General features: G+C 52.0%; 2 protein-coding genes across 4 annotated transcripts in view; one reads left to right on the forward strand and one right to left on the reverse strand.

Annotated features, from left to right (window-relative positions):
- Nucleotides 1–1,753: 1,753 nt before the first annotated feature.
- SURF6 (surfeit 6) lies at nt 1,754–11,479 on the forward strand. Of its 2 annotated transcripts, none has more exons than XM_038745995.1 (5): nt 1,754–1,822; nt 5,439–5,678; nt 6,727–6,942; nt 7,923–8,011; nt 10,156–11,479. In XM_038745995.1, the coding sequence occupies exons 2-5, from the start codon at nt 5,585–5,587 to the stop codon at nt 10,843–10,845; spliced, it is 1,089 nt and encodes a 362-aa protein (XP_038601923.1). In that variant the 5' UTR covers nt 1,754–1,822; nt 5,439–5,584; the 3' UTR covers nt 10,846–11,479. The 2 variants fall into 2 exon arrangements, with proteins under 2 accessions (XP_038601923.1, XP_038601924.1); XM_038745996.1 differs by lacking the exon at nt 1,754–1,822 and adding an exon at nt 2,087–2,150.
- Nucleotides 11,480–12,577: 1,098 nt separating this feature from the next.
- LOC119927329 (histo-blood group ABO system transferase 2-like) overlaps nt 12,578–13,996 on the reverse strand; it is a 44,805-nt gene continuing 43,386 nt past the window's right edge. For both annotated transcript variants that reach the window (XM_038745935.1, XM_038745934.1), the window contains one exon: nt 12,578–13,641. In XM_038745935.1, the coding sequence (XP_038601863.1) occupies nt 12,951–13,592 (642 nt within the window). In that variant the 5' untranslated portion in view covers nt 13,593–13,641 and the 3' untranslated portion in view covers nt 12,578–12,950. The remainder of the gene's footprint in view (nt 13,642–13,996) is intronic.

Raw genomic sequence — 13,996 nt, forward strand, 5'->3', positions numbered from 1 at the left:
CTACCTCAACTCGCTACTCTCCTACTACCACCCAGCTTGCAAAATTCACTCCTCTAATGCCAACCTTACTGTCCCTCCATCTCGCCGCTGACCTCTTGCCCACATCCTGCCTCTGGCCTGGAATGCCCTCCCTCTTCATATCCCACAGATAAATACTCCCCTCACCTTCAAAGCCTTATTGAAGGCACATCTCCAAGAGGCCTTCCCTGACTAAGCTCTCATTTCCTCTTCCCCGGTTCCCTTCTGCGCCACCTTGATTTACTCCCTGTATTCATCCCCTTCCCCTTCTGCACTGCGGGGAAGCAGCGTGGCTCAGTGGAAAGAGCACGGGCTTTGGAATCAGAGGAGGTCATGGGTTCAAATTCATTCATTCATACAATCGTATTTATTGAGCGCTTACTGTGTGCAGAGCACTGGACTGAGCGCTTGGGAAGTACAAGTTGGCAACATATAGAGACGGTCCCTACCCAGCAGCGGGCTCACAGTCTAGAAGGGGGAGACGGAGAACAAAAAACATATTAACAAAATAAAATAAATAGAATAAATATGTACAAATAAAATAGAGTAATAAATACATACAAACATATATACATATATTCAAATCCCCGCTCCGCCAATTGTCAGCCGTGTGACTTTGGGCCAGTCACTTCACTTCTCTGTGCCTCAGTTACCTCATCTGTAAAATGGGGACGAAGACTGTGAGCCCCCCGAGGGACAACCTGATCACCTTGTAACCTCCCCAGCGCTTAGAACAGTGATTTGCACATAGTAAGCGCTTAATAGTAGTAATAGTAATAGTTAGCTCTCTTCCTCCCTTCAAGGCCCTACTGAGAGCTCACCTCCTCCAGGAGGCCTTCCCAGACTGAGCCCCCTCCTTCCTCTCCCCCTCGCCCCCCTCTCCACCTTCCCCGTTTTACCTCCTTCCCTTCCCCACAGCACCTGTATATATGTATATATGTTTGTACATATTTATTACTCTATTTATTTATTTTACTTGTACATATCTATTCTATTTTGTTAGTATGTTTGGTTTTGTTCTGTGTCTCCCCCTTTCAGACTGTGAGCCCACTGTTGGGTAGGGACTGTCTCTATATGTTGCCGACTTGTACTTCCCAAGCGCTTAGTCCAGTGCTCTGCACACAGTAAGCGCTCAATAAATACGATTGATTGATTGATTGATTGATTGATTGATTTGGTTAATATGTTTTGTTTTGTTGTCCGTCTCCCTCTTCTAGACTGTGAGCCCGCTGTTGGGTAGGGACCGTCTCTAGATGTTGCCAACTTGGACTTCCCAAGCGCTTAGTGCAGTGCTCTGCACACAGTAAGTGTTCAATAAATACGATTGAATGAATGAATGAATGAATGAATGAATGAATGAACGAATGAATGAATGAATAGAAATCACCAGGAAGCCCAGGTTTCCCCGTTGACCAGGCCAGGCGGCCTGTGGCTTGGCTTGGCCACGCCCCCTTTCCCGCTGGCCAATCGGCTGGCGCCAAGCCCCCTTTCCCGCTGACCAATTGGCTGGCTCTCCCGCCCCCGATGACCAATCAGATGTCTCCCCGCCCCCTTCCCCGCTGACCAATCGGCTGGCACCGCACCCTTTCCCGTTGACCAATCGGATGGCGCCCCGCCCCCGCTGACCAATCGGCTGTGCCCCCGCCCCCTTCCCGCTGACCAATCGGCTGGCGCTACGCCTCTCCCCTTTCGTTCCCGCCCAGGCCTGACGAATCGAGCGCGGCTTCCGGGAGCGGCTCGGCGCTCTGCCGGCCCCGCCTGGCCGCGTGGACTCCTGGGAGCTGCAGGCGTGGCCGCGTGCCGGGTGAGCGGCTCGGGCCGGCGTCTTCAGGCCTTCTGTCTTCCCTTCCCTTAAGTCACTCCCCTTCTCTGGGCCTCAGTTCCCTCATCTGTAAAACGGGGATGATGACTGGGAGCCCCACGTGGGGCAATCTTGATTACCTTGTATCCCCCCGCGCTTAACAAATACCAACATTATTATTCTTTCTCCGCGCGCGGACCCGGGCCGGTTAAGAGACCGACTGCGCACGCGCAAGCGTCTCTGGCTGTCAGGGCGCCTGCCCGCCGGAGGGGGGCGGGAGAGAGCGAGACAAACTGCGCCTGCGCGACCGTCCAGCCCCTTCAACGTGTGGGTGCGTCCAGCCACTTCAAAGTGTGTGTGTTTGTGTTGTGTGTGTGTGTATGTCTGCGCCTGCGCGACCGTCCAGCCACTTTAAAGTGTGTGTGTCTGCGCCTGTGCGAGCGTCCAGCCACTTCAGTGTGTGTGTGTGACTTTGTGTTGTGTATGTGTGTGTCTGTGCGCCCGTCCAGCCGCTTTAGCCACCCCCTACACTGTGGACCCCCCCCCTTCTCCTCAACACGCTATCCGACCTTGGCTTCCCAGACTCCGTCCTCTCCTGGTTCTCCTCTTACCTCTCCGGCCGTTCTTTCTCAGTCTCTTTTGCAGGCTCCTCCTCCCCCTCCCATCCCCTTACTGTGGGGGTTCCCCAAGGTTCAGTGCTTGGTCCCCTTCTGTTCTCGATCTACACGCACTCCCTTGGTGACCTCATTCGCTCCCACGGCTTCAACTGTCATCTCTACGCTGATGACACCCAGATCTCCATCTCTGCCCCTGCTCTCTCCCCCTCCCTCCAGGCTCGCATCTCCTCCTGCCTTCAGGACATCTCCATCTGGATGTCCGCCCGCCACCTAAAGCTCAACATGTGGAAGACTGAGCTCCTTGTCTTCCCTCCCAAACCTTGTCCTCTCCCTGACTTTCCCATCTCTGTTGACGGCACTACCATCCTTCCCGTCTCACAAGCCCGCAACCTTGGTGTCATCCTCGACTCCGCTCTCTCATTCACCCCTCACATCCAAGCCGTCACCAAAACCTGCCGGTCTCAGCTCCGCAACATTGCCAAGATCCGCCCTTTCCTCTCCATCCACACCGCTACCCTGCTTGTTCAATCTCTCATCCTATCCCGTCTGGACTACTGCATCAGCCTTCTCTCTGATCTCCCATCCTCGTGTCTCTCCCCACTTCAGTCCATACTTCATGCCGCTGCCCGGATTGTCTTTGTCCAGAACTGCTCTGGGCATGTTACTCCCCTCCTCAAAAATCTCCAGTGGCTACCAGTCAATCTGCGCATCAGGCAGAGACTCCTCACCCTGGACTTCAAGGCTGTCCATCCCCTCGCCCCCTCCTACCTCACCTCCCTTCTCTCCTTCTCCAGCCCAGCCCGCACCCTCTGCTCCTCCACCGCTGATCTCCTCACCGTACCTCGCTCTCGCCTGTCCCGCCATCGACCCCCGGCCCACGTCATCCCCCGGGCCTGGAATGCCCTCCCTCTGCCCATCCGCCAAGCTAGCTCTCTTCCTCCCTTCAAAGCCCTACTGAGAGCTCACCTCCTCCAGGAGGCCTTCCCAGACTGAGCCCCTTCTTTCCTCTCCCCCTCGTCCCCCTCTCCATCTTCCCCGTCTTACCTCCTTCCCTTCCCCACAGCACCTGTATATATGTATATATTTGTACATATTTATTACTCTATTTATTTTTATTTATTTATTTTACCTGTACATATCTATTTATTTTATTTTGCTAGTATGTTTGGTTTTGTTCTCTGTCTCCCCCTTTTAGACTGTGAGCCCACTGTTGGGTAGGGACCCTCTCTATATGTTGCCAACTTGTACTTTCCAAGCGCTTAGTACAGTGCTCTGCACACAGTAAGCGCTCAATAAATACGATTGATTGATTGTGTGTGTGTCTGCGCCTGTGCCCCGTCCAGCCACTTTAAAGTGTGTGTGTCCGCGCCTGCGCGAGCGTCCAGCCACTTCAAAGTATGTGTTTGTGTTGTGTGTGTGTCTGCGCCTGCGCGCCGTCCAGCCACTTTAAAGTGTGTGTGCGCGCGCGCGTCTGCGCCTGCGCGAACATCCATTCATTCATTCAATCGTATTTCTTGAGCGCTCACTGCGTGCAGAGCACTGTACTAAGCGCTTGGGAAGGACAAGTCGGCAACATATAGAGACGGGCCCTACCCAACAACGGGCTTACAGTCTAGAAGGGGGGAGACAGACGACAAAAAACACGTGGACAGGTGTCAAGTCATCAGAATAAATAGAAGTGAAGCTATATGCACGTCATTAACAAAATAAATAGCATAGTAAATATGTACAAGTAAATAGAGTAATCTGTACAAATATATATACAAGCCCTGTGGGGAAGGGGAGGAGGAGAGGAAAAAGGGGGCTCAGTCTGGGAAGGCCTCTTGGAGGAGGTGAGCTCTCAAGTAGGGCTTTGAAGGGAGGAAGAGAGCTAGCTTGGTGGATATGTGGAGGGAGGGCATTCCAGGCAAGGAGGAGGATGTGGGCCAGGGGTCGACGGCGAGACAGGCGAGAGCGAGGTACGGTGAGGAGATCAGCGGTGGAGGAGTGGAGGGTGCGGCCTGGGCTGGAGAAGGGGAGAAGGGAGGTGAGGTAGGAGGGGGAGAGGTGATGGACAGCCTTGAAGCCCAGGGTGAGGAATTTTTGCCTAAGGGTGTGTGTGTGTGTTGACATGTGCCCTCCAGACTAAACTTTTGTGGGGCAGGAATGTGTCCTCCTAAGTCTCTTGCATTGTGCCCTTCCAAGCACTTAATCTAGTGCTCTGCACAGAGTAAGTAAGTGCTCAGTAAATCTGGTTGACTGAGTGCGTGTCTGCGTATGTCTGTGTTCATTCATTCATTCAGTCATATTTATTGAGCGCTTACTGTGTGCAGAGCACTGGACTAAGCGCTTGGGAAGTACAAGTCGGCAACAGATAGAGACAGTCCCTGCCCAACAACGGGTGAATATGATGATGATATTTGTTAGGCGCTTACCCTGTGCCAGGCACTGTACTAAGCACCAGGGTGGATACAAGCAACCCGGGTTGGACACAGGCTCAGTCCCATAAGGGACTCACAGTCTTCCTCCCCATTTTACAGATGAGTTAACTGAGGATCGGAGAAGTGAAGTGACTTGCCCAAGGTCACACATGCATACATGTCCATTGAGTTAAGAGCAAGGGTGTGTGTGTGCGGGCCTCTGTGCACACACATGTCCACCCCTCCGCCCATCACAGACATGGGATTGGGATTATTCCCGGCAACTATTGGATCTCCAGGAATCGGCTCCTAGGAGCATCCATTTCCTTCTCCCCCAGCCTCCCAAATTGGAGTTTCTTCCAAATGTATGGTATCGGTTTCCAAAGCGAGGAGGGTGGGGGCTTCAGCGGGCAGAAGATAGAACTACCTTTGGATTATAAACTTACTGTGGGTAGGGATTGCATCTCCCACCTCTGCATTATTGTGTTCTCCCAAGCATTTAGTACAGTGCTCTGTGCATAGTAAGTGCTCAGTAAATACAATTGATTGATTCCTTGGGCCGTTTAACTCTTGTCAGTAACCAGCTGCCCTTCGTGTTCACAGCGGGAGCCAGAAGTGATGGTATTACACTAAGGATCCCCAGAAGGACCCCACTGGGGCCCAAGGACCACCGCCTCATTCAGCCAGCCGTGCATCCTGAGAAGAAACTCGTGTTGCCGTGAGAGCTCGTGACGCAGTTCCCGTGAGCGATGGCTTCTCTTGCCGCCAAAGACTCGTACTTACAGAATCTGGCCAAGAAAATCTGTTCCCAGCAGACTCAGGAGCGCCAGAAGCGAAAGTTTGGTAATCCCTCTCCCCTTCTTCAGCCGGAGGAATTTTCCCCCCTAGCAAACTTTCTTTCTTTTGCAATAATAATTTTCCAATGTTTTGGATTTTTTTATGGTATTTGTTAATCATTCATTGAATCGTATTTATTGAGTGCTTACTGTGTGCAGAGCACTGTACTAAGCACTTGGGAAGTACAAGTTGGCAACACATTGAGACAGTCCCTACCCAACAGCGGGCTCACAGTCAATCATTGTTGTTTATTGAGCACTTACTACGTCCAGAGCACTGTACTATGTGCTTGGGAGAACACAGAGCAGCAGAATTAATAGATTCATTTCTTGCCCACAGTCATTGGTGTTTATTGAGCACTTACTATGTCCAGAGCACTGTACTATGCGCTTGGGAGAGCACAGAGCAACAGAATTAATAGATTCATTTCTTGCCCACAATCATTGCTGCTTATTGAGCACTTACTATGTCCAGAGCACTGTACTATGCGCTTGGGAGAGCACAGAGCAACAGAATTAATAGATTCATTTCTTGCCCACAATCATTACTGCTTATTGAGCACTTACTATGTCCAGAGCACTGTACTATGCGCTTGGGAGAGCACAGAGCAACAGAATTAATAGATTCATTTCTTGCCCACAATCATTGCTGCTTATTGAGCACTTACTATGTCCAGAACACTGTACTATGCGCTTGGGAGAGCACAGAGCAACAGAATTAATAGATTCATTTCTTGCCCACAATCATTGCTGCTTATTGAGCACTTACTATGTCCAGAGCACTGTACTATGCGCTTGGGAGAGCACAGAGCAACAGAATTAATAGATTCATTTCTTGCCCATAATGAGCTTGCGCTTACTATGTGCCGTGCACTGGTACGTACAAGCTAATCAGGCCAAACGCACCCGTTGTCCCACATGGGGCTCACGGTCTTAATCCCCATTTTACAGATGAGATAGCTGAGGCACAGAGAAGTGAAATGATTCGCCCAGGGTCTCCCAGAGGACAAGTGGCAGAGGTGGGTTAGAGTGACTCTCTAACCTTTGTGTTTCAGCCTCGAAACCCGGTCGCCCCGAGGACGCTGGGCCCCCAAAGAAGAAGAAGAAGAAGCAGAAGAAGCAGCAGCAAGAAAAACCACAGAAGCAGGCTGAGAAGGCCAAACCACCCCAGGACAAGTTGTCCAGTACCAAGCAGCCAGCAGCTCTGCGGGGCCAGAAGCCTGCCGTGGTGGGGAGGAAGGAGAGGCCGAGCCAAAACGGGGGCCCTGCAGGTGAGGGACCAGGGTGGGCCGGTCCGAAGGCAGCTGTGCCGCTTTGTGAGGGAGCGGAGGGTGCTGGGAGTTGGGGTCCCCAGCTTCCAGGAGGACCCCTCCTGTTATGGGCTTTAGGCTCCTCACCCGGGAGGCTGAAGGCCTGCGCCAATCTTCAGCCGCCTGCACTCTCCTTGAGAACCCACTATCCCTCTGTCCCCTAGAGAAGCAGCGTGGCTCAGTGGAAAGAGCCCGGGCTTGGGAGTCGGAGGTCCCGGGTTCAAATCCCCGCTCCGCCAGTTGTCAGCTGTGTGACTGTGTGGGCCTCTGTTCCCTCATCTGTAAAGTGGGGATTAAAACTGAGCCCCACATGGGACAACCCGATCACCTTGTATCCTCCCCAGCGCTTAGAACAGTGCTTTGCACATAGTAAGCGCTTGACAAATGCCATCATCGTTTTATTATTATGATGCTTCCAGAGGGCTGGAGGCCCGGAGCTTCCGCCACTGGTTCTTTTGCGGCTCCGGACCTGCCCGTATCTCTTCTTTCTTAGCTTCTGTCACCTCACCCTGAGCGTTAAAGCACTTCATGGTAATGGTGTTTATTCTCACACCAGCCCCTGGGAAACCGAAGCCCAGGGAGGTTGTGACTTGCCTACAGTCACCCACTGGGCCCCATTTTACAGATGAGGTAACTGAGGCCTAGAGAAGTGAAGTGACTTGCCCAAAGTTACACAGCTGACTTTGCGGCGGAGCCGGGATTAGAACCCACGACCTCTGACTCCCAAGCCCGGGTTCTTTCCACCGAGCCTCACCGTCCTTAAAGACAAACCTATCCTTCCCCCGTTTGCGTCTACGATTGATCGTGCGTGTTTTCTCATTCCTAACTAAAGGACATCCGTCAGGTTACGTCTGCGGTCACTCTTATTAGATTGTGAGTTCTCTGAGCATTGCTTTCTGAGTGCTTCCCAAGGCTGATTCCCCCCCTGCTTCCTTTTGCAGGTCCTTCAGCCCCTGGGCCCAGCTCCTTCCTGGGCTTAGATATTCTGCGCCAGCGGCTGCGGGAGAAGATCCAGGAAGCCAGAGGCCAGGTAGGGGCCATTGGCTACTAGATATTCCGATGTGGCATAAAGAGGTGCTCCCCGGACTGGCCTGGGGCAATGGAGGAAAAGGTAGTAGCCCACTTTGGCAGCAGAAGGTATCGTGCAGCCAGCCTCCCGTTCTCCTTCAGTCGGATTTATTGAGCGCTTCCTGTGTGCGGAGCACTGTACTAAGCGCTTGGGAGAGTACAGTCTAACAACAGACACATTCCTGACCACAAAGACCTCACGGTCTACAGGGGGAGACGGACATTAATATCAATAAATAGGTAAATAAATTACGGGCATATCCCTATGTGCTGTAGGGATGGGAGGGAGGATGAGTGAAGGAGCAAGTAGGAGCGGTGCAGAAGGGAATGGGAGAAGCAGAAGGGAGGGCTTAGTCAGGGAAGGCTTCTTGGAGGAGCTGTTTTCTCCCCCTCAGCACAGGCTGCACCCTGCCTGGGCCGGGCGGGGGCCCATAGCAGCATGGCTCAGTGGAAAGAGCATGGGCTTTGGAGTCAGAGGTTATGGGTTCAAATTCTGGCGCCGCCACTTGTCATTCATTCATTCAGTCGTATTTATTGAGCGCTTACTGTGTGCAGAGCACTTGTCAGCTGTGTGACTTGGGGCAAGTCACTTAACTTCTCTGTGCCTGTTACCTCGTCTGTAAAATGGGATTAAGACTATGAGCCCCACGTGGGACAACCTGATCACTTTGTAAACTCCCCAGTGCATAGAACAGGGTTTTGCACACAGTAGCGCTTAATAAATGCCATTATTATTATTATTATAGCCACCGTAGACGTGGGTCTGGCCTGGCCCACCGGAGCTCTGGTGGTGCGGAGGGCAAGGCTGGGCAATCATTCCTTTTCTTTCTGGAGGCCTGGAGGAAGGAGTGGCATAGGAAGGTGTATTATTAATAGTAATAATTATTATGGTACTTAAGTGCTTTCTATGTACCAAGCACCGTTCTGAGCGCTGGGGTAGTACAAGTTAATCAGGTTGTCCCACACTGGGCTCACACTCTTAATCCCTGTGTTTTGTAACTGAGACCCAGAGAAGTGAAGTGACTTGCCCAAGACCACACAACAGACATGTGGCAGAGCCGGGATTAGAACCCATGACCTTCTGATTCCCAGACCCGTGCTCTGTCCACCATTCCTTTCTCTGTCGTCTTTCCCCCTTCCGCTTTTGGCAAACCCTGGCGACTAGAGTCCCTTAGAGTTTTCTCCACTTCATCCATCTCTCCGCCTCCTGCCCCGGAGTCACAACTGCCAGGGCCCTCCTTCGGTTGGCAGCCAGAAATGGCAGAGAGGTGTGTGGCAAAGCAGCCCCGGGAGTCCAGCAGAAAGGGCAGATGGTTTTCCTTTAATTCCCTTCGGCGAAAGAGCCACAGGAGCCCAGGACTAGGGAGAAGCGGGACGGGGAGAAAGAAAGAGGGATCGAGTAGAGAAGGTAAAGGAGAAGCAGGATAGTAACAGGATGGATAGAGTTATCCCGGGGGTGCAGAGCCTCACTGTACAAGATGCTTGGAGAATATGCAGAACTAATAAAAGCTCAATCCTAGGAAGCCTGGATTGATTAAAGTATCATAGTCAAAGGGTGGGAAGGCGATTCATCATAAATAGATGAATTCATGAGTGGTGAAATGGCAGGTAGGATGGCCTGACCAGGAAAGGAGGGTTTTGTTTTTTTTCTCTTTTTTAAAAATTGTATTTAAGCGCTTACTAGGTGCCGGCCACTGTACTAAGTGCTGGGGTAGATACAAGCCAGTCAGGTTGGAAACAGTCCCCGTCCCACATGGGGCTCACAGTCATAATCCCCATTTTACAGGGGAGGAACCGAGGCACAGCGAAGCGACTTGCCCAAGGTCGCACCAAAGACAAATGGTAGAGCCGGGATTAGAACCCAGGTCTTCCTGAGTCCCAAGCCCATGTTCTACCCTTAAGACCACACTGCTTCTCCAGCGAGGGTTAGAGAGTGAAGCCTGGTCCTCCCTCTTTCTCCCGGGCTCTCTGCCACCGCGCGGGAGGACTGTCGTGAGGCGAACTGGGAATGATCCACGGAGGGAAGGGCTCGTCTCAGCCCCCGTCAGGCAGCCTGGCCCACCTAACTCAAACGTCTCTCTCTCCCGCCACCGCACCGTTCCCCAGGGCAGCGCCAAGGAGCTGTCGCCCGCGACCCTAGAGAAACGGCGGCGGAGGAAGCAGGAGAAGGAGAGGAAGAAGCGGAAGCGGAAGGAGCTGAAGGCGAAGGAGAAGGCGGCCGAGGCCGAGGCCAAAGAGTCCGGCCAGGCGGCGGCCGAGGCCCCGGCCCCGTCCGGCCAGCAGTCCGGGGCCCAGCCGGACTTGGTCTTCAACAGGGTGGAAGTCGGGGAGGCCCCGGTGGCAGGCAAGGCCCAGAAGAGAAAGGAGAAGCGGCAGCAGCTGAAGGGCAAGTTGACCCCGCTGACCGGGAAGAACTACAGGCAGCTGCTGGAGCGGCTGGAGGCCAGGAAGAACAAGCTGGAGGACCTGAAGGACCAGGACCCGGGGAAAGCCCAGCAGCTGGAGACCAAGATGCGCTGGACCAACCTGCTGTACAAAGCCGAGGGCGTGAAGATCCGGGACGACGAGGGGCTCCTCAAGGCCGCCCTGAAGCGCAAGGAGAAGCGCAAGGCCCAGCGGCAGCGGCAGTGGGAGAAGCGGACCGAGCAGGTGGTGGAGAAGATGCAGCGGCGGCAGGACAAGCGGCGCAGCAACATCCGCAAGAAGAAGACGGCCAAGCTGGAGCGCCGCAAGGACAAGGCCCGCAAGAAGGGCCGGGTTCTGCCCGAGGACCTGGAGAAGGCCGGCCTCAAGTGAGGGCCCGCGGCTGCCGCCCCCGACTAACTCTCTCTTTCTCTCTCCGGCCTCTAGGCCCCCTCCCCCAGCTCGAGACCCCCTCATTGCTGCAGGTGGATTAACCCATGGGATCTCCTCCCCGTATTCAACTCAATCCTCCTTAGGCTGGCCCTTCAAGCCCCCAACCCCTCCCAGACTGGAGGGCCTCTGAGCCCAGGACTCAGGGGAGCCACTGTTTCCCCACTCCCCGCTGTGCCAGAGGGCATCAACAGAGGTGCCTACAGACTCTCAGTGGTTCAATGGCATTGCCTGTCACGAGGGGAATATGCAGCCTGCATTAGGGGAGGGGGTGGTGGTGCCACCCAAGACCCTTTAAACCCCATGAACCCTCCTGGATCCGGATATCTCCCGGACTATGCGCAAGGAGGGGTCTCCGTGGGAAAAGAGGGCCCTCGAATTCAGCATCCAGCAGGGGCTTCCCGAGGAACAAAAAGAGCAGGAGACTAGCTCTCTGACGGAAGGGCTGCTGCTATTGGGTGTAAAAATGGGCTTCCAAATTAAATATGGTGTTTAGCCGAGCCTTGCCTTGTTTGCGATTTTGTTTGTGCGGTGGGATTTCTCTTGTCAGCTCCACAAACCTGCTGAAAAGAGAAAACATTTTTCTCATAGGTGGGACAACTTCTCGGGTAATCAGTCAATCTGTGGTAGCCAAGCTCCTTCTGAATGTAAAGCGCCATATTAAGGACAATGGAAAAATATATCAAAAGCAAGACCCAAGGTCCCCATCCTCAGAAGGTTTACAGTCTAATGGGGGAGGCTTGACAGACCGAAATGATTGACAGGCTGCGGGAGCGGAGGTAAAAACAAGCACATAACCAGTTCACATCTGTGAAATGGGGATCAAGACTGAGCCCTATGTGGGACATGGACCGTGGCCAACGTGACTAGCTTGTCTCTATCCCAGTGCTTTATGCCTGAGTCATGGTAAAGTGCTTAACAAATACCATAAAATAAAAACAAAAAAACCTTAAGGATGGTTGTCTCAATCTCCGGCTCAGTACTGGAGTCTTCCCCTCACAAAAGGAGTTGGGGGGACAAGCTGTATCTCGGACAGGACCGTTTTGGATCAGGGTGACTGGAAAAGCAATCAGGGATCAGAACAAGCCATTCAGAAGTTAGGGAAATGACCTTGGGCTTTGGCAAAGGCAACTTATATAGTTGCCATTCAATTTATTTTTTTTTAATGGAGCTTGTTAAATTCTTATGTCAGGTACTGGAATAATTAATAATAATGATAGTATTTGTTAAGCGCTTACTATGTGCCAAGCACTTTTCTCAGCACTGGGGTAAATACGAGGTAATCAGGTTGTCCCACGTGGAGCTCACGGTCCTAATCCCCATTTTACAGATGAGGTAACGGAGGCCCAGAGAAGTGAAGCGACTTGCCCAAAAGCCACCCAGCAGACCAGTGGCAGAGCTGGGATTAGAACCCACGACCTCTGACTCCCAAGCCCGGGCTCTTTCCACTGAGCTACGCTGCTTCTCTGTTTCTGCTAATTGCTGGGGTTAGATACAAGATAGATTGGATACAGTCCCTGTTCAACCTTGTGCTCCGTACGCCTGCGCCTCTAGTTTTTTGTTTAGACTGAGCCTTCCTATCAGTGGGAGTATTCACATAACCCTAGAAAAGCTTCACTTTGGTTTCATTTATTCCCTGTTTTTTTGTTCAGAAAAACCAAACATGAAAAGCAGCAAAGAGACTCCCTTGGGTTTTATTCTCCTGTTCTTATTTAGCATGGAAGAACCCAATTTTAAATATTCCAAATACCATGAAAATGGACTCTTCGGCAGGAGAACATTTGGGGTGACCAATTTAAGAGTGGAACAGTCTATTCAAACAATCTGTAAACAAGCAGTCTGATTAAGTGATTTTTTTTAAATGAGTGAACTAGCTAGCAGTGAATACAAATTTTTTTTCCCACATTAGTTCAAACTGTCTTCTGAATAAGCAGGAGGTTACATTCTTCTCTTTCAACTGATCACAAAGACAGTAAGAAGGAAATCAGGGCAAAGTCTTAAATGTCTGTTATCATAATCTTTCAGCGATCCTTTCCAGAGGAAGGTTCTCATCTGTTCCGAATTTCGTCATGGTTCTTTGGCACAGCAACATACCTCAATTTCTGAAGGATGGCCGGCCTTCCCAGAAGTTGCTCATCCCACATGTATTCTGGGGAAAGAACTTTGGTTGGCTTATGGTAAAGCAAATATTTGTTTAAGTGGCTTTCATCGTGCCAAACTGCTTCAATGTTATTGCGCTTGTCCATCATCATGGCTTGGTGACACTCCTTGGTGAGTTTGTACACCTCGTTCACTGTCCCTCCAAAAAAGGCCCCCATATAGTAGAAGTCCCCCTCATCTGGGGGAATGTAGGCTTGAGACAAAGGCCGCCGCTCGTAGGTGAAGGATCTCCGTTCGGCCCCGTAGAAGCCCGGGTGGAGAGTGCCGAACAGAGGGCTGAGAATCTCCACCCCGACGTGGTCGCTGAACTTCATATCTACGTCAGCGCACACAAGATAGTCTACTTCCCGGTGGAAGCGTTGCTGGGCGAAGTAGCTAATCATCTCCATGCGGTGCATGGAGACGTCCTGCCAGCGGGCGTAATTCTGGACTTCCAGGACGACCAACTTCCTTCCCTCTCGGAGGGGGACGGCAGGGACGTCAGCTGGTCGGTCTGTGTAGACGTAATAATTCACCTTGTGCCCCACCATGAAGTGCTTCTCTGCGGTTTCCAGGAACAACTTCAGGAAGACCACGTACCTGCACGCGAGATTTCAAAATGAGATAGAGGCATCCATTTCTGGGTAACAAGTAGTTGAAAACATATTTCCTTTTTACAGCCACTGGACTGTACCTATATTAGACCAGGATTGTCTAAAATTGACTAATCTAATATATGCCTATTTGAATCCTTCGCGGTGCTTCTCGGATTGGATCAAAATTGCAGGCACTCAGCTGTATGCTCACAAAGCAGAACCAATGCCAGCCATCCCGTACTTCAGGCTACTGAAAGAACATATGGAATTAGGATCTCTGTCCAGGTTCCAATCCAGAATCTTGAGTAAGTCCCAGCCGCCATGGCCCTCAAAGCAGGCAAACTAAAGATCTGATTAAC

This window comes from Tachyglossus aculeatus, chromosome 4 (assembly GCF_015852505.1).
Source record: "Tachyglossus aculeatus isolate mTacAcu1 chromosome 4, mTacAcu1.pri, whole genome shotgun sequence".
Lineage (NCBI taxonomy): Eukaryota > Metazoa > Chordata > Mammalia > Monotremata > Tachyglossidae > Tachyglossus > Tachyglossus aculeatus.